At 43.3% G+C, this 25,235-nt stretch overlaps 3 protein-coding genes, 1 long non-coding RNA gene and 1 pseudogene across 10 annotated transcripts; all 5 read right to left on the minus strand.

Moving 5' to 3' along the window:
• Positions 1-12,446: 12,446 nt before the first annotated feature.
• On the minus strand, positions 12,447-13,426 carry LOC103637433 (ATP-dependent helicase rhp16). Its single transcript, XM_008659630.2, has 3 exons — positions 13,351-13,426; positions 12,807-12,876; positions 12,447-12,614 (listed from the first exon to the last, which is right to left on the minus strand). Exons 1-3 carry the CDS (start codon positions 13,398-13,400, stop codon positions 12,447-12,449), a joined length of 288 nt encoding a protein of 95 aa, XP_008657852.1. The 5' UTR covers positions 13,401-13,426.
• Positions 13,427-13,573: 147 nt separating this feature from the next.
• On the minus strand, positions 13,574-14,390 carry LOC103636241 (uncharacterized; annotated as a pseudogene). The gene is made up of 4 exons (XR_557888.3): positions 14,286-14,390; positions 14,134-14,207; positions 13,792-13,852; positions 13,574-13,703 (listed from the first exon to the last, which is right to left on the minus strand). The product of XR_557888.3 is annotated as an uncharacterized protein (transcript).
• An 898-nt stretch (positions 14,391-15,288) lies between these two features.
• LOC103636242 (uncharacterized) lies at positions 15,289-15,993 on the minus strand. The gene is made up of 3 exons (XR_002264218.2): positions 15,849-15,993; positions 15,490-15,697; positions 15,289-15,364 (listed from the first exon to the last, which is right to left on the minus strand). It is a non-coding gene; the product is annotated as an uncharacterized lncRNA (long non-coding RNA).
• A 538-nt stretch (positions 15,994-16,531) lies between these two features.
• LOC103637434 (pre-mRNA splicing factor SR-like 1) lies at positions 16,532-17,495 on the minus strand. The gene is made up of 3 exons (XM_020543198.1): positions 17,310-17,495; positions 16,926-17,226; positions 16,532-16,546 (listed from the first exon to the last, which is right to left on the minus strand). Exons 2-3 carry the CDS (start codon positions 17,214-17,216, stop codon positions 16,532-16,534), a joined length of 306 nt encoding a protein of 101 aa, XP_020398787.1. The 5' UTR covers positions 17,217-17,226; positions 17,310-17,495.
• A 621-nt stretch (positions 17,496-18,116) lies between these two features.
• On the minus strand, positions 18,117-23,252 carry LOC103636243 (B3 domain-containing protein Os03g0120900). 6 transcript variants are annotated; one of them, XM_008658603.3, is made up of 6 exons: positions 23,018-23,252; positions 22,246-22,569; positions 21,101-21,425; positions 20,609-21,031; positions 19,532-20,530; positions 18,162-18,656 (listed from the first exon to the last, which is right to left on the minus strand). In XM_008658603.3, exons 1-5 carry the CDS (start codon positions 23,078-23,080, stop codon positions 19,539-19,541), a joined length of 2,127 nt encoding a protein of 708 aa, XP_008656825.1. In that variant the 5' UTR covers positions 23,081-23,252; the 3' UTR covers positions 18,162-18,656; positions 19,532-19,538. The 6 variants fall into 6 exon arrangements, with proteins under 6 accessions (XP_035817770.1, XP_035817772.1, XP_020398093.1 ...); XM_035961877.1 differs by having other exon boundaries at positions 18,117-20,530; XM_035961879.1 differs by having other exon boundaries at positions 18,117-20,530; positions 21,101-21,421; positions 23,018-23,229.
• Between the last annotated feature and the right edge of the window lie 1,983 nt (positions 23,253-25,235).

The raw sequence follows: 25,235 nt of genomic DNA on the forward strand, positions 1-25,235 counted from the left end.
AACTCTTATTAGTCAAGAGCTTGCAATGTTTTCAGGCAATGTCAGGGACAACATTTCTTTTGGTAAACCAGAAGCTGATGAAGATGATATTGTCAAAGCTGCAAACACACATGAGTTCATCTCGTAAATATTTTTACTTGTTTCTAATCCAAAGTTATATAGATATTGCAAGTATGCCTTTTGTTTCAACTCATATTGTCCAACACAAGGAACTAAGTTGATTTTTTTCAGATCTTTGAAGAATGTATACAATACTGATTGTGGATCTTGCTTCTGAACTTATTACAATGGAATTCTCTATTACTATGGTATTGGATAATATGTGGATGTTTATGAATAGTATTGATTTGTTGCCTCTATTGATTGATGTTTGGATATGTTGTGCATATCTAAAAATTATCAAACACAACATAATATTACATGGATCACACAAAAAATTATCGTGAATGGAAGATCTTGTCGCAGAACATAAAGGGTCTTAATGCAATATGAAAATGGATTTCATTGAGGAATAAAATTACTCCAGGTGTGATATTATCTGTATACAAGAAACAAAGATTGATCATTTTGATGAATCCTACATCTAGAACTTTTGTCCAAGATCCTTCGATAAATTTTGTTTCTGCCATTCTATCGGGACCTCAGGGGCATAATCACTATATGGAAAAGTTCAAAATTTGAGAGCCAACTGGTGTTTAACAATGAATTTGCCCATGTTGTCCAATTCCACACAGCTCTAACATGCCAAAACTGGTGGCTCACGAACAAATATGCACCACATACTCCTAATGGGTGTGAATTATTTCTTCACAGGTTTTCTAGCATCACAATACAGTTTGATAGACAATGGATTTACTTTGGGGACTTTAATCTTATTTGTTCAACAGACAACCGCAACAAACCTAGAGCCAACATTCAAAGAATGCTAGATTTTAATAATACCATTAGCCAACTCGATCTCCAAGAAACTCCTCTTAAAGGTCAAGCATTTACGTGGTCCAATATGCAACATCATCCACTCCTTGAAAAGTTGGACTGGTGTTTTGTCTCACAGGCATGGTCAACCCAACTACCCGGTACTTTGGGACAAACTCTTGTCAGGGATATCTCTCATCACGTCTCTTGAATAATAATCGTCAATTCCAAGGCCATAAGTCTTTCATTTTGAGAATTATTGGTTGCATAATAGTGAATTCCACATAGTTTTTTAGAATACCTAAACCAATCGGTCCATCAAAAATACCCGGACGAGAGGTTGATGACTAAATTCAAGAGAACCAGGAAGGCCGTCAAGAACTAGCATAAGAACTAGCATAAGGTTAGTTGTGCTAATTGACAACATCAAATTAATTGTTTAGTTCTTGGACTTCATTGAAGAAAACAGAGACCTAACTATTGAAGAGTGGAACTTTAGGGATGTCTTTATTCTGAAATTACAAAACCTTTTTGAAAGGGAATTAGGCTTACACCTAGTCCCTAATTAATTTTGGTGGTTGAATTGCCCAACACAAATATTTGGACTAACTAGTTTGCCCAAGTGTATAGATTATACAGGTGTAAAAGGTTCACACTCAGCCAATAAAAAGATCAAGTTTTGGATTCAACAAAGGAACAAAGGGCCAACCGAGGGCACCTCTGGTCTGGGGCACCGGACTGTCCGGTGCACCAGAGGACTCCAACTCGAACTCGCCACCTTCGGGAATTTTCAGAGGCACTCGCGCTATAATTCACCGGACTGTCCGGTGTACACCGGACAGTGTCCGGTGCTCCAAAGGCGAGCAGCCTCAGGAACTCGCCAGCTTCGGGAATCTCCAACGGATAGTCCACTATAATTCACCGGACATGTCCGGTGTGCACCGGACTGTCCGGTGCAACTCTGGAGCAACGGCTACTTCGCGCCAACGGCTACCTGCAGAGCATTTAATGCGCGCGCTGCGCGCGCAGAAGTCAGGCGTGCCCATACTGGCGCACCGGACACTCAACAGTGCATGTCCGGTGCGCCACCGGACATCAAGGCGGGCCCAGAAGTCAGAACTCCAACGGTCGGAATCCAACGGCATTGGTGACGTGGCTGGGGCACCGGACATGTCCGGTGTGCACCGGACTGTCCGGTGCGCCATCGAACAGACAGCCTCCACCAACGATCAAGTTTGGTGGTTGGGGCTATAAATACCCCAACCACCCCCACATTCATGGCATCCAAGTTTTCCACTTCTCAACCACTTACAAGAGCTAGGCATTCAATTCTAGACACACCAAAGAGATCAAATCCTCTCCAATTCCACACAAGTCTTTAGTGATTAGCGAGAGAGATTTGTCGTGTTCTTTTGAGCTCTTGCGCTTGGATTGCTTCTTTTCTTTCTCACTTATTCTTGTGATCAAAACTCCATTGTAATCAAGGCAAGAGGCACCAATTGTGTGGTGGCCCTTGCGGGGAAGTTTTGTTCCCGGCTTTGATTTGAGAAGAGAAACTCACTCGGTCCGAGGGACCGTTTGGGAGAGGGAAGGGTTGAAAGAGACCCGGCCTTTGTGGCCTCCTCAACGGGGAGTAGGTTTGCAAGAACCGAATCTCGGTAAAACAAATCCGCGTGTCACACTCTTTATTTGCTTGCGATTTGTTTTGCACCCTCTCTCGCGGACTCGTTTATATTTCTAACGCTAACCCGGCTTGTAGTTGTGTTTATATTTGTAAATTTCAGTTTCGCCCTATTCACCCCCCCTCTAGGCGACTATCAATTGGTATCAGAACCGGTGCTTCATTAGAGCCTAACCGCTCGAAGTGATGTCGGGAGATCACGCCAAGAAGGAGATGGAGACCGGCGAAAAGCCCACTACAAGCCATGGGAGCACTTCATCGGAAGAGTCCCGCACCAAGAGGAAGGAGAAGAAGAAGAACTCCTCCAACAAAGGGAAGGAGAAGAAATCTTCTTCTCACCACAAAGAGAAGAAGGAGAGATCTTCCTCTCACAAGCCGCATCGGAGTGGGGACAAGCACAAGAGGATGAGGAAAGTGGTCTACTACGAGACCGACACATCATCAACATCGACCTCCGGCTCCGATGCGCCCTCCGTAACTTCTAAACGCCAAGAGCGTAAGAAGTTTAGTAAGATCCCCCTACACTATCCTCGTACATCTAGACATACTCCATTACTTTCCATTCCATTAGGCAAACCGCCAACCTTTGACGGTGAAGATTATGCTAGGTGGAGTGATTTAATGAAATTTCATCTAACCTCACTCCACAAAAGTATATGGAATGTTGTTGAGTTTGGAGCACAGGTACCATCCGTAGGGGATGAAGACTATGATGAGGATGAAGTGGCCCAAATCGAGCACTTCAACTCTCAAGCGACAACAATACTCCTCGCCTCTCTAAGTAGAGAGGAGTATAACAAAGTGCAAGGGTTAAAGAGCGCCAAGGAGGTTTGGGATGTGCTCAAAACCGCTCACGAAGGAGATGAGCTCACAAAGATCACCAAGCGGGAGACGATTGAGGGGGAGCTCGGTCGATTCCGGCTTCGCAAAGGGGAGGAGCCACAAAACATGTACAACCGGCTCAATACCTTGGTGAATCAAGTGCGCAACCTCGGGAGCAAAAAGTGGGATGACCACGAGGTGGTTAAGGTTATTCTAAGATCTCTTATTTTTCTTAACCCTACTCAAGTTCAATTAATCCGTGGCAACCCAAGATATACACTAATGACCCCCGAGGAAGTAATCGGGAATTTTGTAAGTTTTGAGTGCATGATCGAAGGCTCGAGGAAGATCAACGAGCTTGATGATCCCTCCACATCCGAAGCTCAACCCGTCGCATTCAAGGCGACGGAGGAAAAGAAGGAGGAGTCTACACCAAGTCGACAACCAATCGACGCCTCAAAGCTCGACAATGAGGAAATGGCACTCGTCATCAATAGCTTCCGCCAAATCCTCAAACAAAGGAGAGGGAAAGACTACAAGTCCCGATCCAAGAAAGTTTGCTACAAGTGTGGTAAGCCCGGTCACTTTATAGCTAAATGTCCATTATCAAGTGATAGTGACAGGGGCGACGACAAGAAGGGGAGAAGAAAGGAGAAGAAGAGGTACTACAAAAGGAAGGGCGGTGATGCACATGTTTGTCGGGAGTGGGACTCCGACGAAAGCTCAAGCGACTCCTCCGACGACGAGGACGCCGCCAACATCGCCGACACCAAGGGACTTCTCTTCCCCAACGTCGGCCACAAGTGCCTCATGGCAAAGGACGGCAAAAAGAAGGTTAAATCTAAATCCTCCACTAAATATGAATCCTCTAGTGATGAAAATGTTAGTGATGAGGAAGATAACTTACGCTCTCTTTTTGCCAACCTCAACATGCAACAAAAGGAGAAACTTAATGAATTGATTAGTGCCATTCATGAAAAGGATGATCTCTTGGACACCCAAGAGGACTTTCTTATTAAAGAAAATAAGAAGCATGTTAAGGTTAAAAATGCTTATGCTCTAGAAATTGAGAAATGTGAAAAAATATCTAGTGAGCTAAGCACTTGCCATGAGACAATAGACAACCTTAGAAATGAAAATGCTAATTTGTTAGCTAAGGTTGATTCTCATGTTTGTAATGTTTCAACTTCTAATCCTAAAGATGTTAATGATGATTTGCTTCCTAGGATTGAAGAATTAAACATTACTCTTGCTAGTCTTAGAAATGAAAATGAAAAATTACTTGCTAAGGCTAAAAATTTTTATATTTACAATGCTACAATTTCCGACCTTAGAACTAAGAATGATATGTTACATGCTAAGGTTGTTGAATTAAAATCTTGCAAACCCTCTACATCTATTGTTGAGCATGTATCTATTTGTACTAGATGTAGAGATGTTAACATTGATGCTATACATGATCACATGATTTTAATTAAACAACAAAATGATCATATAGCAAAATTAGATGCTAAAATTGCCGAGCATAACTTAGAAAATGAAAAATTTAAATTTGCTAGAAGTATGCTCTATAATGGGAGACGCCCTGGCATCAAGGATGGCATTGGCTTCCAAAGGGGAGACAATATCAAACTTAATGCCCCTCCTAAAAGATTGTCCAACTTTGTTAAGGGCAAGGCTCCCATGCCTCAGGATAACGAGGGTTACATTTTATACCCTGCCGGTTATCCCGAGGACAAAATTAGGAAAATTCATTCTAGGAAGTCTCACTCTGGTTCTAACAATGCTTTTATGTATAAGGGTGAGACATCTAGCTCTAGGCAACCAACCCGTGCTAAGTTGCCTAAGAAGAAAACTCCTAATGCATCAAATGATCATAACATCTCTTTTAAAACCTTTGATGCATCTTATGTATTGACTAACAAATCCGGCAAAGTAGTTGCCAAATATGTTGGGGGCAAACACAAGGGGTCAAAGACTTGTGTTTGGGTACCCAAAGTTCTTGTATCTAATGCCAAAGGACCCAAAACCATTTGGGTACCTAAAGTCAAGAACTAAAATTGTTTTGTAGGTTTATGCATCCGGGGGCTCAAGTTGGATACTCGACAGCGGGTGCACAAACCACATGACTGGGGAGAAGAAAATGTTCTCCTCCTACGAGAAAAACCAGGATCCCCAAAGAGCGATCACATTCGGGGATGGAAACCAAGGTTTGGTCAAAGGTCTTGGTAAAATAGCTATATCACCTAACCATTCCATTTCCAATGTTTTTCTTGTTGATTCATTAGATTACAATTTGCTTTCTGTATCTCAATTATGCAAAATGGGCTACAACTGTCTATTCACTGATATAGGTGTAACTGTCTTTAGAAGAAGTGATGATTCAATTGCATTTAAGGGTGTGTTAGAGGGTCAGCTATACTTAGTAGATTTTGATAGAGCTGAACTCGACACATGCTTAATTGCTAAGACTAACATGGGTTGGCTCTGGCACCGCCGACTAGCCCATGTTGGGATGAAGAATCTTCACAAGCTTCTAAAGGGAGAACACATTTTAGGATTAACAAATGTTCATTTTGAGAAAGACAGGATTTGTAGCGCATGCCAGGCAGGAAAGCAAGTTGGAGCCCATCATCCACACAAGAACATCATGACGACCGACAGGCCGCTTGAGCTACTCCACATGGATCTATTTGGCCCGATTGCTTACATAAGCATCGGCGGGAGTAAGTATTGTCTTGTAATAGTGGATGATTATTCTCGCTTCACTTGGGTGTTCTTTTTACAGGAAAAATCTCAAACCCAAGAGACCTTAAAGGGATTCTTGAGACGGGCTCAAAATGAGTTCGGCTTAAGGATCAAGAAAATTAGAAGCGACAATGGGACGGAGTTCAAGAACTCTCAAATCGAAGGCTTCCTTGAGGAGGAGGGCATCCAGCATGAGTTCTCTTCTCCCTACACGCCACAACAAAATGGTGTAGTGGAGAGGAAGAATCGAACTCTATTGGACATGGCAAGGACCATGCTCGATGAATACAAGACTTCGGATCGGTTTTGGGCCGAGGCGGTCAACACCGCCTGCTACGCCATCAACCGGTTATATCTACACCGAATCCTCAAGAAGACATCATACGAGCTCCTAACCGGTAAAAAGCCCAACATTTCATATTTTAGAGTCTTTGGTAGCAAATGCTTCATTCTTATTAAAAGAGGTAGAAAATCTAAATTTGCTCCTAAGACTGTAGAAGGCTTTTTACTAGGATATGATTCAAACTCAAGGGCATATAGAGTCTTTAACAAGTCCACTGGACAAGTTGAAGTTTCTTGTGACGTTGTGTTTGATGAGACTAATGGCTCTCAAGTAGAGCAAGTTGATCTTGATGAGATAGGTGATGAAGAGGCTCCGAGCATCGCGCTAAGGAACATGTCCATTGGGGATGTGTGTCCTAAGGAATCCGAAGAGCCCCCAAATGCACAAGATCAACCATCCTCCTCCACGCAAGCATCTCCACCAACTCAAAATGAGGATGAAGCTCAAGTTGATGAAGTAGAAGATCAAGCAAATGAGCCACCTCAAGATGATGGCAAAGATCAAGGGGGAGATGCAAATGAGGAAGACAAGGAGGATGAAAAGCAAAGGCCGCCACACCCAAGAGTCCACCAAGCAATCCAACGAGATCACCCCGTCGACACCATCCTCGGCGACATTAATAAGGGGGTAACTACTAGATCTCGTGTTGCACATTTTTGTGAGCATTATTCTTTTGTTTCCTCTATTGAGCCACACAGGGTAGAAGAAGCACTCCAAGATTCGGATTGGGTGGTGGCGATGCAAGAGGAGCTCAACAACTTCACTAGAAATGAGGTATGGCATTTAGTTCCACGTCCTAATCAAAATGTTGTAGGAACCAAATGGGTCTTCCGCAACAAGCAAGACGAGCATGGTGTGGTGACAAGGAACAAAGCTCGACTTGTGGCCAAGGGATACTCCCAAGTCGAAGGTTTGGATTTCGGTGAAACCTATGCACCCGTAGCTAGGCTTGAGTCAATTCGTATATTATTAGCCTATGCTACTTACCATGGCTTTAAGCTTTATCAAATGGACGTGAAAAGTGCCTTCCTCAATGGACCAATCAAGGAAGAGGTCTATGTTGAGCAACCTCCCGGCTTTGAAAACAGTGAGTATCCTAACCATGTCTATAAGCTCTCTAAGGCGCTTTATGGGCTCAAGCAGGCCCCAAGAGCATGGTATGAATGCCTTAGAGATTTCCTTATTGCTAATGGCTTCAAAGTCGGAAAGGCCGATCCTACTCTATTCACTAAAACTCTTGAAAATGACTTGTTTGTATGCCAAATTTATGTTGATGATATTATATTTGGGTCTACTAATGAGTCTACATGTGAAGAGTTTAGTAGGATCATGACACAAAAATTCGAGATGTCTATGATGGGGGAGTTGAAATACTTCTTAGGATTTCAAGTAAAGCAACTCCAAGAGGGCACCTTCATTAGCCAAACGAAGTACACCCAAGACATTCTAAACAAGTTTGGGATGAAGGATGCCAAGCCCATCAAGACACCCATGGGAACCAATGGGCATCTCGACCTCGACACAGGAGGTAAGTCCGTGGATCAAAAGGTATACCGGTCGATGATAGGTTCTTTACTCTATTTATGTGCATCTCGATCGTACATTATGCTTTCCGTATGCATGTGTGCAAGATTCCAAGCCGACCCTAAGGAAGCTCACCTTACGGCCGTAAAACGAATCTTGAGATATTTGGCTTATACTCCTAAGTTTGGGCTTTGGTATCCTAGGGGATCCACATTTGATTTGATTGGTTATTCGGATGCCGATTGGGCAGGGTGCAAAATCAATAGGAAGAGCACATCGGGGACTTGCCAGTTCTTGGGAAGATCCTTGGTGTCTTGGGCTTCAAAGAAGCAAAATTGGGTTGCTCTTTCCACCGCCGAAGCCGAGTACATTGCCGCAGGCCATTGTTGCGCGCAATTACTTTGGATGAGGCAAACCCTGCGGGACTACGGTTACAAATTAACCAAAGTCCCTTTGCTGTGTGATAATGAGAGTGCAATCAAGATGGCGGATAATCCCGTCGAGCATAGCCGCACTAAACACATAGCTATTCGGTATCATTTTCTTAGGGATCACCAACAAAAGGGAGATATCGAGATTTCTTACATTAACTCTAAAGACCAATTAGCCGATATCTTTACCAAGCCTCTTGATGAACAATCTTTTAACAAACTTAGGCATGAGCTTAATATTCTTGATTCGCGCAATTTCTTTTGCTAGATTGCACACATAGCTCATTTATATACCTTTGATCATATCTCTTTCGTATGCTATGACTAATGTGTTTTTCAAGTCTATTTCAAACCAAGTCATAGGTGTATTGAAAGGGAATCGGAGTCTTCGGCGAAGACAAAGGCTTCCACTCCGTAACTCATCCTTCGCCGTCTCTCCAAGAGACTCCCCATCTTTGGGGGAGAGAGCAAAAGGACTTTGTCTTTGGTATAATCTTAACTCATTTATTTATGACCAAAGGGGAAGAAAGCACTTCAAGGGCTCTAATGATTCCATTTTTGGCGATTCATGCCAAAGGGGGAGAGAGTATGAGCCCAAAGCAAAAGGACCGCACCACCACCAATTTCAAAAACTTCGTGTTTCCAAGAGTATTTTCAATTGGTATCCTATTGTGTTCAAAAGGGGGAGAAAGTAGTATTTCAAAAATGATATATCAAAACCCTCTTGAACACTAAGAGGAGGATCTCATTTAAGGTGAGTTTTGTTTAGTCAAAGGAAAAGCATTTGAAACAGGGGGAGAAAATTTCAAATCTTAAAAATGCCTTGCAAAATCCTATTCATTTACCTTTGACTATTTGCAAAAAGAACTTTGAAAAGGATTTACAAAAGAATTTGCAAAAACAAAACATGTGGTGCAAGCGTGGTCCAAAATGTTAAATAAGAAAGAAACAATCCATGCATATCTTGTAAGTATTTATATTGGCTCAATTCCAAGCAACCTTTGCACTTACATTATGCAAACTAGTTCAATTATGCACTTCTATATTTGCTTTGGTTTGTGTTGGCATCAATCACCAAAAAGGGGGAGATTGAAAGGGAATTAGGCTTACACCTAGTCCCTAATTAATTTTGGTGGTTGAATTGCCCAACACAAATATTTGGACTAACTAGTTTGCCCAAGTGTATAGATTATACAGGTGTAAAAGGTTCACACTCAGCCAATAAAAAGATCAAGTTTTGGATTCAACAAAGGAACAAAGGGCCAACCGAGGGCACCTCTGGTATGGGGCACCGGACTGTCCGGTGTACACCGGACAGTGTCCGGTGCACCAGAGGACTCCAACTCGAACTCGCCACCTTCGGGAATTTTCAGAGGCACTCGCGCTATAATTCACCGGACTGTCCGGTGTACACCGGACAGTGTCCAGTGCTCCAAAGGCGAGCAGCCTCAGGAACTCGCCAGCTTCGGGAATCTCCAACGGATAGTCCACTATAGTTCACCGCACATGTCCGGTGTGCACCGGACTGTCCGGTGCAACTCCGGAGCAACGGCTACTTCGCGCCAACGGCTACCTGCAGAGCATTTAATGCGCGCGCTGCGCGCGCAGAAGTCAGGCGTGCCCATACTGGCACACCGGACACTCAACAGTGCATGTCCGGTGCGCCACCGGACATCAAGGCGGGCCCAGAAGTCAGAACTCCAACGGTCGGAATCCAACGGCATTGGTGACGTGGCTGGGGCACCGGACATGTCCGGTGCGCCATCGAACAGACAGCCTCCACCAACGGTCAAGTTTGGTGGTTGGGGCTATAAATACCCCAACCACCCCCACATTCATGGCATCCAAGTTTTCCACTTCTCAACCACTTACAAGAGCTAGGCATTCAATTCTAGACACACCAAAGAGATCAAATCCTCTCCAATTCCACACAAGTCTTTAGTGATTAGCGAGAGAGATTTGTCGTATTCTTTTGAGCTCTTGCGCTTGGATTGCTTCTTTTCTTTCTCACTTATTCTTGTGATCAAAACTCCATTGTAATCAAGGCAAGAGGCACCAATTGTGTGGTGGCCCTTGCGGGGAAGTTTTGTTCCCGGCTTTGATTTGAGAAGAGAAACTCACTCGGTCCGAGGGACCGTTTGGGAGAGGGAAGGGTTGAAAGAGACCCGGCCTTTGTGGCCTCCTCAACGGGGAGTAGGTTTGCAAGAACCGAACCTCGGTAAAACAAATCCGCGTGTCACACTCTTTATTTGCTTGCGATTTGTTTTGCACCCTCTCTCGCGGACTCGTTTATATTTCTAACGCTACCCGGCTTGTAGTTGTGTTTATATTTGTAAATTTCAGTTTCGCCCTATTCACCCCCCCTCTAGGCGACTATCACTTTTGCTACAACAAAAGGCGCAATGAAAACAAAGAGGATAGATTAAATGGACTACTTATGGTGATGCTGGGACTAGATTTTTTCAATGCCAATGCCACATCCAAATATTGACACAATCTAATCGACTCAACTGTAGACAATACAAGGAGAGAAGTTTTTAGCCATGAAGATACATCCTCGGTATTATTCGAAACATATAAAGAATGGCTAGGATCCACCATACACACATCAATGGTATTTGATCTATCCACGCTGCTTCAACCACATGAAGATTTGTCCATTCTAGAGGAACTTTTCTCGATGTAAGAAATCAACATCGATTGTTAAAGGCCTCCCATCAAACAAATCCTCGGGACTAGACGGGTTCAACATATATTTTATGAAACAGTGTTGGCCAGCGATTGCTTCGAATTTTTTCGATCTCTGTAAAAGTTTCCATGATGAAGTAGTGTGCATGCAAAGCATAAATGGGTCTTTTATAACCCTGATCCCCCAAAATTAAGGAGACCTCAATGAAAGTGAGTGACTATAGACCCATATCATTGTTAAATTCTAGTCTCAAATTATTGACCAAGCTTCATATAGCCGATTGCAAAAAGAAATAACTCGGCTCATCCATAAAATAAATATGGTTTTATAAAGAAAAGATCAATACAAGACTACTTAGCTTGGACATTTGAGTATCTCATCCTATGCAAACAAACAAAAAGGGAAATGGAAATCGTTTGGGATAATCACTACAGAGATGGATTGATGTCGTCTGTGAAGAGTGTGGGGTCCTTTTGGTGGAAAGGTGTTCTTAAGACCTTACTAGGTATATACCCGTGCGTTGCAACGGATGAAACTTGTGCACGCATAGGTCATTATTTAGTCTTGCTACTAAGAATCAACTTAACAATCATTACAAATGTCGAAGTCTGCCATTTCGAACAATCAAAATTTAGCTCAATGTTACTATTAATCGAAATAAGCAAATCCTAAGTTAGATAATACAAGATCGAAATAAAGAAGATTATATTCCTATTAATTGTTTAGAGAAGAGATTCCCATTGAAGGAGCATCATCCTTTATAGGTATATGCCCGTGTGTTGCTACGGAATCGACATTGATAGAATACACTGATATGCAAAAGCACTAATTGTTATTCTATAGTCTATTAGCATGTTAAGGATGTTTGCATCAAGAGCTGATTCATTATCAACCACTGCATGCTTGTCCAATTGGTTGTCAATTTGTACTTCATTTTTTTCCTTCGAACAATCCATTTTGGCACCATTGTAATATTGAATTCCTACGTTAATAAATTTGTTACAATCATAGCAATAGTTTTTTTTTAACTATTGCGAATAGAGGATTAAACATTAAAAGAATAGAGGTCGATATTCTATATTTATATTGAGATTCTAATGGGTTTATCAAAATCTACTTGATGTTGTTCTATATTTCCTTAACTAAAAGGTTGACAAATGTAAAAGGTTGTATTTTTTGGCCATCCATTGGTGAAACTATAAGTATATCTTTATTGTAAAAACATGTTCCTAAAACATTTGCAAACTACAAGATAGGGATGATCAACAGCCTACAGTTTTGACATATAGTAAACTACAAGATAGGGATGATCAAAATCACTACAGTTTTGCAAACAACATCTTCAGCCAAATTATGACATATACCACATTGGCTCTCCATGGACTCGTTTCCTTCATTCTTCATTCCTTCAGGATGTCCTGCTGTTTTAGAATATGCTACAAGATAGGGATGATCAACAGCCTACAGTTTTGTCAGGAAAAGCAAGCTGTTACATTCCCAAAGAAAACTACTTGCAGGTGCATTCTATATGGATATAAACAAATGGATGCCCCTGCCCCCCCCCACACACACACACTAATGTGGTGGGCGGACATAGGGAAGTCTAAGCATAAGGATATATGTGCATCCATAGAAAGATGTTATATAGCTCACCTGCCTCAACCTTGTGAGAAGATCGAAGATATGAGCGTAGTTATTCATCAGTGTTCCAGCATCTACATATCTGAAGATAAAAGGCACAACGGTAAAAATCTGAGTACTACATGGAAACCCAAGTGAAGGAAAAGGACAGCTTAACAAAAGCCATCCGCTGAGGACAAAATATCATACTCTACTTCAAATGGAATAAAAACATTAATTAACAAGAATTTCCTATAATATATGCTTCTGCTATAATTAACAAGAATTTCCTATAAACCATTAATTAACAAGAATTTCCTATAAACATAATCCTGGTGAATGGTGATGTTGCCAAGGATTATGAAAAAGTGGGAAGAGATCACTGGGACATTAGTTGTTTGCAACATGGAACATTGATAGCAACTGCCAGAACATAGTAGCTAGAAAAGTGGGTTCATTGCTCAGATCAAATTGAATATCTAATTTTGGAGGAGTGTCGTCACTACAACCACAGAAATCTGTTGATTAGTCTATAACTCCATATGCGAAAGTAGGAACAGCCGAACAGAGCACTTACGCATCAAATTGTGTGACACTCTGAGTGTACAAAGCTTCATAGAATTCCATTTCGTTTTTATCAAAAGAGTCCCGCCTCAATGCCACCTATCATGTAAAAACTAACTGCCTCAAAATGTTTGCAGATGAGGAAAGAAAGGGTATTGCAACATTGTGTTTGCACCCTTCACGTTACACACATGAAGACGTGAGTAATTGCAAACTCACAATCTTTGGTGGAAGAGCAAGATCTGCCGCTCGACCTTTCTTTGTGCGCCTTAACACTATGCCTTTCAGAACTTTTTCCTTCAGAAGAGTCATGGCTCTTTTTCCTTTGAAACTTGTTGACCCATACTGTATTGGTGTTGATATGTACTATAAAATAATGGCTCTGTCAGCAGACTTTTGAGACAAATAAAAAATGTGCAAAACTGTAGTTACATAACCAGATCCTGCACCCCACCTTATTCCACCAGCAAAAGTGCCTAACAGATGAGTGACCACAGTCGCATTGTTTCTTCATACTACAGGAGAATGGAGGTACACTGGTCAGGTCCTCAATTTAAAGGAACAAATAAAGATATGATGGAAGAGTGCCAGCTCATAGCCTATTTGATATAACATTAAGAGCATAACATTTGTTTTGTGCTTTCTTCCTAAACTATTTGGTTATTGTAACTTGTATATTACTGCCAAATCATATTTACTTAAGCTGAAAACTATACTTTGTCTTTTTCAATGGTAAATAACTTAATAGGTGTTATCTTCACCAGAAAGAGCTTCAGTAAGGCATTGCACATCTTACCTGGTATCTAGTATCTCACAGCTACAGTCCTTGTAGAAATAGTATGAGTAGGGGAAGATTTGCAAAAACCGAATCTGAAAAAAACAACATGTAAGTAAGAATCCATAATCTAGAAGGAATTATATTTGTTCATTTAGGTATCAGTTACAGACAAGAGAGTAAAGTTCTCCAACACGGTTCTGCAAAGGTGTTCCACTCAGAGCCCACTTGCATTCTGACTCCAATGCAAAAACAGCCCATGCAGTATTACACCGTCTATCTTTTATGAAGTGAGCCTGCACAAAAAGAAAGAAAGGGTAATTCATTAAGCATTAGGATATTGAGATGTCCAATTGTTAATTCCAGAATATCGAGGAGGAGGTGGCATACCTTCCAAGGACGCCGTGACGCCTGCCCGAAGTACCAAGTGACGCATGCCACGGTAATGGTGGACCTTCCATGCCGCTGATTGCGGCGGTGGTGGGGAGGATGGGGGATCTGTGTGGGCATTGATTGCGGCGGCGGTGGGGAGGATCGTGGGGATCCGCGTGGGCATTGATTGTGGCAGCGATGGAGAGCGTCGGCATCGAACCGAGGCAGAACGTAGTATTGTGGACGCCTACCTTAAAGAATTAAGGAGTCCCACGAGGTACAGGTTAGTAGCTTCACCATGTAACACTCTAGTGTCCGAAATGATTTTTATGTGCAACTAAAAGTACAAGAAAACATAGCAACACAATAGCAAATTAATACATACCTGAATTTTAGGCTCTTCTTGAATGCCATGAGATTGAGTCTGACTTAAGCTTGTTGCAGATGAAGGCTTAGGCACACTCAATTGTTGTGACTGGCTTTCCATGCCTACACTGACTTTTGAAGATCCCAAGGCTTGATTGACTTGTTTTGCATGCATCACAGCAAAAGAATTCTATGAGAATTCAGAGTTTTGGCTAACAGTTTCATTATTCATATGTGCTGTTGGAGCAAAAGAAATAGTTTTTTGCTCCTTGTTTGCTGATTGTTGCCTTGTAGATTGATTACCTTGCGCATTTCCAGACACTATGGATCGTGTTGGCACACTCCCAGATACTGTGGTCACAGCTCCCTAAATCAAGTGTGCTCTTGGATTGGAATCTGCCATTTGTGGTCTAAATGGTGCAGCTGGACCTCCAACTGGTCGCGGAAATGGACGTGCATGAATACTATTTGCCCCAAACACTGGTGAAGATGTTTGTGGTCGCTGCACGTGATGCTGCATTGTTTGTACTGGTATGGAGTTATTGGGTGGACGAGTTTGTAACATATGGACCCCTTTCCCATCTGACATGTTTCCCATTTCATTAGCCTTATGCAAATTGGTTTGTAAAGGTGGATAACCCGTATTACTCCCCATTTGGCCAGACGAGGAAGGCCGAAATTGAGGTGGTCGAGTGCTGGCAATAGCTTGTCTCATAGGGATGGTGTGCGCCCCTGGATATCCCTTCTGTTCATCTCCTGTCACAGAACCATTGGGAGCAGTCTGCTGACCAGAAACTTGACCAGATAAAGAATAGTTGCTTGGGTTTATCTGAGGGCTTCGTTGTGCCTGAGCAAACATGAGTAAATAACCCACAAAACAAAACAAAAAGTGCTGGTAAGAATGACTAATAAGATTGCATCACACCAAAAATACAAAGCTATGGTGGCAAGACAGGTTATGTTTACATATAACACAATGAAGTGGAATTATTATTTACCTGCATTTGATATTGTGAAGCAGCTTGCTTAAGCAATTTATCACCAACAATATTCCTTACAGTTTTTAAGAAGTATTCCTTGCTGACTTCATTTTTCTGTTAAAAATATAGGATAAGCATATTAATAGCTTTCATGCAAGTTCTATAAAAAAAGACAATAAAAAATCCCATGTGATTACTTGTGACTTACTGACTTGCATCAGTATGTATCTTATAAGAGAAAATTAGTATTACTTGGGTGCCCTGTTTGTTCACTATCTTGTTTCATCTCTTCAGGGAGTTCAGTCTCAGATGATGCAGAAAATGCGAACGAAACAATAATAATCAGACATTTTTGAAACGCTAAATGCTCACCATCTCTTCTGCCAAAAGCATTTTTGCTACTCTCGCATCTGCAGTTGCTGGAGCATCCAACACCTCCCTTTATTCAACCAAACATTTAAAACATAAGTAAAATCCAATATGTACAATTTCAGATGAGATCATCTCAACTTCAATGAAGTACCTGATAGCGTTCACAATATTTCTTGAGACAGCTTGACTTCTTACAATATTTCTGAAGCTGGAGTATTATTAGGCTTAAGTTGCAGTCACATTAATCATTTCCACATCAATCATAGGCTTAAGCTGGTTGCCTTCAGTGCCATCACCTTTTGAAAAAAAACTTACATGCTGAAATAGCCCTACCACTTGGCATCCTGCACAAAGGGACAAAAAACGAAAAAACGTGTTAGAGTTAGTCTCCAATCAGGCACATGAACATACGACTAATATATTAATATTCATACAAGTTAAGGGATATAACTTTAAAATACAGTGTTGTAACTTCTAGTGTTATTTCTAATTCTCTCCCTAGATTGCAATTGAGTATCTCCATAATCATCATGGCAATCTGCATACCAATAACCGACATCTTTTTCTTGAGGAAAGTCCCATTTAAATCTCAGATTTCTTGATGAAATTACACTCATCGCCGTGCATGCAGAATCAACAAATAAATCTGTTCCTACAACGGTACATGCAGAATCAGCAAATAAATCATTGAATAGAAAATCAAGAGGGCAGAGGTTCACTTACAGCTCTGATGTAGGGGGAGTCCTGGTGCTTGAGCAGGCCGTGCATCTGTTTGACGGTGAGCTTCATGGTGAATAATAACTTGTAGAGGAGGCAGAAGGCGGAGGAGGGCCCGCGGCAGTTGCCGGTCATCCAGGGCTCGACGTGGTCCACCTGGTTGTAGATCTCATCGATGACCTCGTGGTAGGTCTTGTACTTGAAGAGCTCCTTGAAGTAGTCCGAGGAGAGGATGTTCACGGACAGCACCTTATCCATCAGCCCCTCGATGGAGCGGCCTGACGACTGGATCTCCATCCTCTCGCCTCTGGAATCAGCAGAAATCAATTCGAACCACGCCGGGGGCTGTAAGGCGCATGCGGGTAGCAGAGAAAAGAATAGAAAGTTTACCTCTTCTCTGTTCCACCGGAACGCGAGCTGTGCTAGGGGCGCCCGGAGAGACGCCGCCGCGGCGGCCCGGAGGAATCGCTTTGGATTGGGAGGGTTCTGTAGGAGAGGGACCTAGAGGCGAAGCGGAGGGGAGGAGGAGCCCGTGGCGTGGGATGGGTGCCTGTCAAGCGTGAAGCCACCCGGGTTGACGCGCCTGTGCTCACTCCCCGGCACGCCGGAACGCCGCGAGGACGGGCCGTAGGAGCGGAGGCGCGGGGAGAGGCCGTACTTGTCCTTCATGGTGGCCACGAGCTCGAACGCCTCATCCGCGGCCTGGAGCATGTGGGCGAAGACACGGCGCGCGGCGACGGCGGGGTGGGGGAGCGGGGGGCTGTGGAAGGAGAAGCGGTCGACGGCGGCGAGGAGGTGGATGAGTTGGTTGTACTGGTGAGCGAAGAGGCAGGGAACGACGTCGACGTCAGCATCGACGGCGGCCATCGCGACGGGTGCAATCTGTTAGGGTTCGCGAGAGGTCGGCGTTGGGGCCCTTTGAACATGGCGGGCGGGCGGGGATTGCGGAGGGCGCACGGATTGCGGAGGGCGCGCGGGGATTGCGGCGTTCGCGGGCGGGCGTAGGGAGCGGCGGCGGGGACTGCGGGAGCGGGGAATCGCGCGATGGCAGAACCAAGAGTGTGCACGCCTACACTAAAGACATAAGGAGTAGTAGAGATAAACACATTTAAGAAGTTGTCAGTAGTGACAGTTGAGAATGGAAGAACTACACAACTATGGTTTGACCGATGGGACAACAAAATGCATGCAGAAATGTATTCAGAACTGTTGTCGTATGCCATTCATAAGGAAATAACAATATTACAAGCAAAGGCTATTGAACACCCTCAACAAATGTTCTACACACCCATGTCCGTGACAGCTTTCCCACAATACCAACTCCTCATTACCCATTTGCAAGGACAACCAACCATTGGTCAAACTAACACATGGTCATATATCTAGGGAAATCTGAAATTTTCGTCACAAAAACATATAAACACATGATTGCAGAAGAGCTAGCACACCCCGCATACATGTGGTTGTGGGCATCGAAATGTCAACCAAAACAAAAAGTGTTCTTCTGGCTTCTATTGGAAGCTGGACTGAATACTAGGTCACTGCTAAGGAGAAAGAACATGGATCTTGAATTGTTCACATGTGAAAATTGCATCCGACAAAGGGAGGAGAAAACTGTCCACTTGTTCTTGCGGTGCAGCTTCGTACGAAGATGTTGGCAGATAATTGGAGTCACGCCACCCCGCACCTCTGATCGACTCCTTGCGATGCGATGAATGAGGCTTCAATTGGCAAATCCTTGGAAAATAGAGGTCATCATAACCATGACTTGGTGCATATGAAAATACCGGAACAGCTAGATATTTGAAAATATCCCGCCAACAATAGCCGCGTGCAAAGACATGTTTAGGAGAGAAATGATACTAATCTGCCATAGATTGAAGCCATTGCTAGCTGAACAGGTGCAGAACTGGCTGCAACAACTGTAAACATATACCGTATGTACATGTAACATGTACATAGTTCACCTACAGTAATGACTCCATAAAAAATACTGATTGTGGAGAGCACGGTATACAGCTCTCAGGGGGCAGAAGCAAAGAATCGCAATTGCAAGGGCAATAATCCGGAATCCCTCAATACTACTACTTGATGAAGCAACAAGTGTGCTTGATGCACAGTCAGAGCAATTGCTAGGCTCTTGATCGAATAATGTCAGGGAGGACCACAATTGTGGTGGCACATCGACTAAACACAATCAAGAATGTAGAGTCAATTGCGTTCCTGGGAGTGGCTTTTACCCATGGGCCGTGGCTCTTACCCGCAGCTCATGAACAACAAGGGGCATTCTATAACCTTTGTATGTCATGTAAACTATTATGGGGTGTTTGAATCCACTAAAACTAATAGTTAGCTGGCTAAAAATTATTAGTGGGATTAGCTAGCTAACAAATAATTATGTAACTATTAACTAATTTACTAAAAATAGCTAATAGTTGAACTATTAGCTAGGGTGTTTGGATGTCTCAACTAATTTTAGCGGCTAACTATTAATTCTAGTGCATTCAAACACCCCCTATATCTAATCAAACTCCCGCAGTAATTGATATGATAGCTAGGTTATTATAGCACATAAGCAGCATTCCTAATCTGGTTTTCAAGCAAACACTTACACCTTCTTTACTCTTTCTTGAAGTTGATATTTAGAAGATTTTGCTTGGAGAGTTCAATCTCCCTACTCATATTATCCATCTCTATCTTAACCAATGCCCCTACATCAATTGATCCAGATTCCGCAGAGGCTAGCTGCTCTTTTATGTAACCAAGAGTCTGCTCATGGCTCTTCAGAGCCATCTTGACCCTAACCTTTTCCATTATAGACTTCTGATATGCGGTCGCATGCTCAGCGACTTGAAGTGCCAATTTTTGCATTTCATCGTCCTTAGTCATACAGGCCTGCTGCAGGTCCTTGATACCGTCCTTAATGGCATGCAACTTTTTCCTGTGCTCTTCAAATGTCGAGAAAAAATTGCTAGCATCAGCCATTGCTTTCTTGTAATCTGATTCCAAGGAAGTGTATTTAAATTCTAGTTCTTTAAGCTGCCACTTCAGGAGATCCTGCAGCTTTGCAGAGAACTCTTCCTTCCTCATCTCAGTATTGAAATTGTGTCTCCCCTTGACCTTTTTAGCATAATCCAACATTGTATTTACTATCTTGTGGGCGCACTTGTCCTGAAGGCATAAACCCCATTTAAGAATTTCTATCTGTACAGTGGCTTCAATTACATCTGCACTAAGCACATCTGAAGGATCATCCCGGACGATTTTCTGGATGCGTGCAATGGTGTTCACGAAGTTATCTCTTTGAATGTCAAGTAAAACTTTCTCAAGGGAACTGGCATGTTGTGAGTGCTTCCATGTAAATGATAGCTCATTTATTCTTGAATATGCTGTCAACCTAGAGTTGGTTGGCAATGGCTCTACACAGTATGTACTCATATATGATTCAGAATTCCCCATAGCATCGCTTCCCACATGTTCTTTACTGTTTTCTACATCACTGACTTCATCCAACATTTTTCCAGTATCTCCTTGATCATGTCCATGCTCTTTACTTAAGCCAACCTCACACCGTGGGGAATCCAGTTTCCTGAGATCCTGAGATAAGGAACCTGGAAAGGCAAAAGTTGATATAACTGAAGTTTGAAATGTTATAAGGAAGTTCTAACAAAGAGCAACCAAAAGATCACCTGTCGCTTCTTCATGAACAGCTTTCAAGGCATTATCTAGTTTCTCATCAAGCAAACATGATTTATGTGCTCTATCCTTCACCTGATCTGTTGCATCTGGTGGTGTTTTCAGCACTTTGGCTCTTCCTTTCGACACTTTTTTGTTCTTATTACAAGTATTGTTCACGTTTACCAATCGTGGTGATCTTCTTGGTGTCTGAGTTTGCAGTGAGTTTCCCTGCAACTTAACTTTTCTCTTCTGTCGGTGAGACAAGTCACAAGATTTAAATTCATCAACTAGCCTTCGTTTCACCGGCGCCACTATAAGGTCACGTTGTAGTGGTTGATCAGACAAATTAGGTGACTCAATATTGTTCTTCTTGATTTTCTCAGAATCATAATCTTCAGGGAAGAAGCGTTGTAGTTGTCCCTTTACAAAGTCAACTGGAGACAAACAGGATAGCCGTGTTACAATGCAAAAATGAAAGACCACGAAGTAATAAAAAAACTTACACTGAAAAACAAATTTCTGCTTCAGAGATTTTTCCGGGATTTGTGGTTTGCCCCTACAAAAATTAAAATATTCTGCAGCTGCCTCGACTTTCCATTCACACAAACAGAGTATAGCACAGAATAAGTCTACTGTCAATTTGTCAACACGCAAAGTCTTCATTACTTCCGCTACTGCTTTAGCCTTATCATCCTCCATTGTCTCCTCTGACAAGTACGTCTCCAAGTAATCTTTGGAGCAAACTACTTCATGTGAGTCAAGGAAACCAGCTGTGCCCTGGGATGAAATGTGTTCATCCCCTTTAGTGTTTCGTTGCATGGTACCTGTCTAGGAGTTGGATACAAAACTATCAGTTAAGTGGACAAGATTAGAGCAAGGCACTATCAACATTTTAAAAATGAATGCTCCCTGTTGAACCAAAAAGGTGCTCCATTCGTTTCCTTCCATAAGGCATGTTTGTCTATCTGATGGGAATCATAAAAGATGCAGGTACATGCCATACTAGTTCAGTTATATTGCCTACAGAGTTATGCCAGAACAAATACAAAACTTTCATCTCCTCGTTAACTTTCTTGATATTTGTCACTGGTTGGATTATGCTGTATGAAAACAAACATGAGGTATGATAATAAAAAAAAACTGAAGCTAGGGTAGCAGTCTAAAAGTTATGTGAAATAATTCTTTGGAACAATAAGCTTCTCTAGCCAACAGCAATTTCATGAAGATCATCATGTGTAATACTCCCTCCATCCACAAAACAATGCAGCTATGGAATTCGTGCTAGTAATTTTGACCAAGTTTATAGTGGATGGTATTGATGTTTACGGCTGTAACTATGTTTAGTACAGAAACATATTCCATAGTAAATCCAGTCGTAGTTATTTTGTATTATAAAAGTTAGTGATTTCTTATATAACTTTGGTCAAAGTTCAAATCACGAAAAGTGAGAATTGTGTCCTTTTGTGGAGTATATATGACTCTAAATTTAAATTAGACTTACAAAACATGCAGAACTAACTTATCTAAGACCATGCTAATTGCTAACAACAAGCTTACTCAACGTGAACTAGAAACTGAAAGATGGAAGGATGCATCATGTACTCAAATAAAGAACCTTATATGAATCGATCTAACTATTTCCGCGTACCTTCTCCGCGGCCTGGGCGCCACTCCTTGCAGACCAGCGACCTGCCTTCTCGACGGCATCCACGCCAAAAATCGAGACCACGAAACGCATTCTCCCGTGGTACTTGAAGATAAGGATCTCGCCCTTCCCCAAACGGTTGTCCTCCACGAACTTTGGCCACCCCGTGGTGAGAAACACGCGGCCGTCGGTCGACTCTAGCGCAACCGGCCAGATACTACTACCCTCGGCATTGGTGAGGACGACTTTAGCAGACGCCACCGCTGTGGTGCCGGGCTTCCTGTCTCTCCCCTCTGGAAAATGGCAGAGGAAGCCTTGAGGTATCTCCTGCATGCATGTAGAAACAAGGTTAGGAGGACAACCTAGTTCCAACTAGAGTAGATGGCCGAAAACGGGACTTTGTGAACTGTGACGATGTCAAAGATTAGTCATCGGGGACTGAACTGAAACGCAGTGGTGTTCTTAAAATTTGACGGACCCGGCGTAGGGTACCATTTTCACATTTGAGATGTTGCCACACATTTGACGGATGCAGTGGCAGTGTGGCACCACCTGGTAGTCTTGGCAATGGCAACATGAACGCTTCACGACAATGCCACCTAGCATTGTCAACCTGCTGCCCCCCCCCCCCCCCCCCCCCCCCCCCCCCCAAAAACACACGGCAGACGGCACCACGAGCCCTCTCCGAGCAGGCCAGCGAAGTGCGGATGCGAGCATCGATACGGAGGGAACGCGCGGCGGGAAGAGGAGGAGGAATGGGCGGAGGGCTACTTACTATTCGTCGCGCGAAGTCGACAACGAGGACCTTGAAGAATCGAGGCCTCCTCGGCTCTTCCATGAGCCCCAAGACCAGACAACGAAGACAACCTGGAGACTGGAGAGTGGAGGAAGAGGTGGAGTAGTAGGTGATAAGAACTGTGAGAGTGGGTGGAACTGGAACCGAGCCGAGGAGGCCTCTTTTGCTGATCTGTTTGGTTGCTGGTGGGCGAAGCTACCCGCTACTAAAAGCCGGGGAGTGAATGAGCCAACTTTTCACGCCTTTTGTTTGCTGGCACGACTTTCCACGCACACCTATGGCCTGTAGGTGGCGATCGACGCGTGTCCGTCACACCGGCCGGCTACGATGCTACGATTTTGGGCGAGAAGTCTATCCCAACTGGTGTCAGTTTGGCTCTACTCGGATCATTTTATTTTAATTTTTTACGGGCTGTTAGCGACGGGGAAGGAGAACTTGATGAAGGGGAAAGAGATAGAGAAGTCGGAGAAGATGGTGGGAGCACGAAGGCTTTTTTCTGGTATTGTCTATTTCTTTGATACCTTTTTCTCTTACAGTACTGCTCCTATATAGTTGCACGACTCGGCCCATGACGCATTACATGGCCCATTGGAGCCTGGTTACGTGAGTTGCAGCTCCGTGCCCCTGTTTTCTATTTCATCAGCTTCTTCTGGTTCCTCACGCTGTGCACCATCCTCAGCTTCTCAATGTGTTCCTTGTACTGTTGCTGACATTCCCCATCGCTTGAAGCACGGCTTGTCCCCAAGTCGCTTATTGTCCTTATGCAGAGCATTTGCACAATAGCTAACACTCATTTTTTTGTAAACAACTCACTGAACTGATCAAGCACCTGCTGCACTCGTGGAGCCAAATTGACCAGTCGGCTGAGTTGTTGTCCTCTGAAATCATCAGCAGCTGCACTACTCCACCAGTGGGAAAAGACGATAGCAGCTCTTGCAAACAAATTGTCGCTCCCTGGTAGGGACTCACCATCCCTTTGTTGGTCACATCCATCTTCATCGGACTGTAGTGTTGCAACCAGTCCCTGCTCCACTCGATTGCTAGGATATGGCGTGTACACCGAAGAACCTTGAATCAATGAGACCCAGCAATTCCTGTTGCTGAATTCGACCCTAAAGATGAAGAGTCAAAGTCTTATCCATTCTAGACCAAGCAGTAGAGGCTAACACCACCAGTAGTTGTTTAAGTACCCCAAGAACTGACGCCAGACATTCTTCGAGACTTAAGGCCTGTTTGGTTTGATGACTAACTTGTCACACTTTGCCTAACTTTTCTGCCTAAGGTTAGTTATTCAATTTGAACGATTAACCTTAGGCAAAGTGTGGCAGGTTTAGCCACGAACCAAACAGCCCCTTAACATGTCCCAGATTTTCTCAATTGCATGAAGCTGAACACCGCTTGCACCCTTGTGACCTGGAAACCACTTCTCGGCGCAGCGATCACAAAGACCACGTGCACGCCGATAATTCGTCAACGGATTCACACCATCAATTACTGACGCTGCACTGCTGTTATCTGCAATGGGCTTGTCCAGTGTCTGAAACTGACCCGTGGTATGTTCCTTGCTGCCCATCTCTTCCTGCAACTGAGAGGTGACGACAGTTTCTTTTCGATCAACTAATTCATCATTCTCCTCAAAACTGAAGTCGATACTACCAATGGTTCCAACAAGCGATCTGTGAGATGATAGCCAGAATTTCCAAACATGTGGTTGCCAAGGAATTTTCAACAGTGTCTGCATTTGTACAGGTTGTTGCGGTCCTTGATTGTCAAAGAGTAGCAGGGGTGTATAGACACTACACTTGACACACAATGTCACACCACTGAAGGATGGCCACGGTGGAATCCAGACTTGAACACCATCTCCTGGTATCACCAACTGCACTTTGCCATCAGGTGCTCCTTCCCTCATTGAAACATGGATATCACCAAAATCTAAATCATTTACTTTGTCTTCCTCATACATCAAACCGCGAAACACAGGTGGTGGCCATGGTTGCTTGTGCAGCACCGCATCCCAACCACAGCCAAATGGATACCAAATGTTGTGCGTGTATGAAGCTTGAAATTGCATAGGTGGTGGCCATTGTTGCATGATAAGCATGAACTCAACACCTTCAGCCTTGACCAACCTCTCCTTATTCTCTAGGACTCTGAACACGCAGTAGAGACAATCAAATATGTTCTCGAGCATCTC

The sequence above is a fragment of the Zea mays genome, chromosome 8, assembly GCF_902167145.1.
Source record: "Zea mays cultivar B73 chromosome 8, Zm-B73-REFERENCE-NAM-5.0, whole genome shotgun sequence".
Taxonomy (NCBI): Eukaryota; Viridiplantae; Streptophyta; class Magnoliopsida; order Poales; family Poaceae; genus Zea; species Zea mays.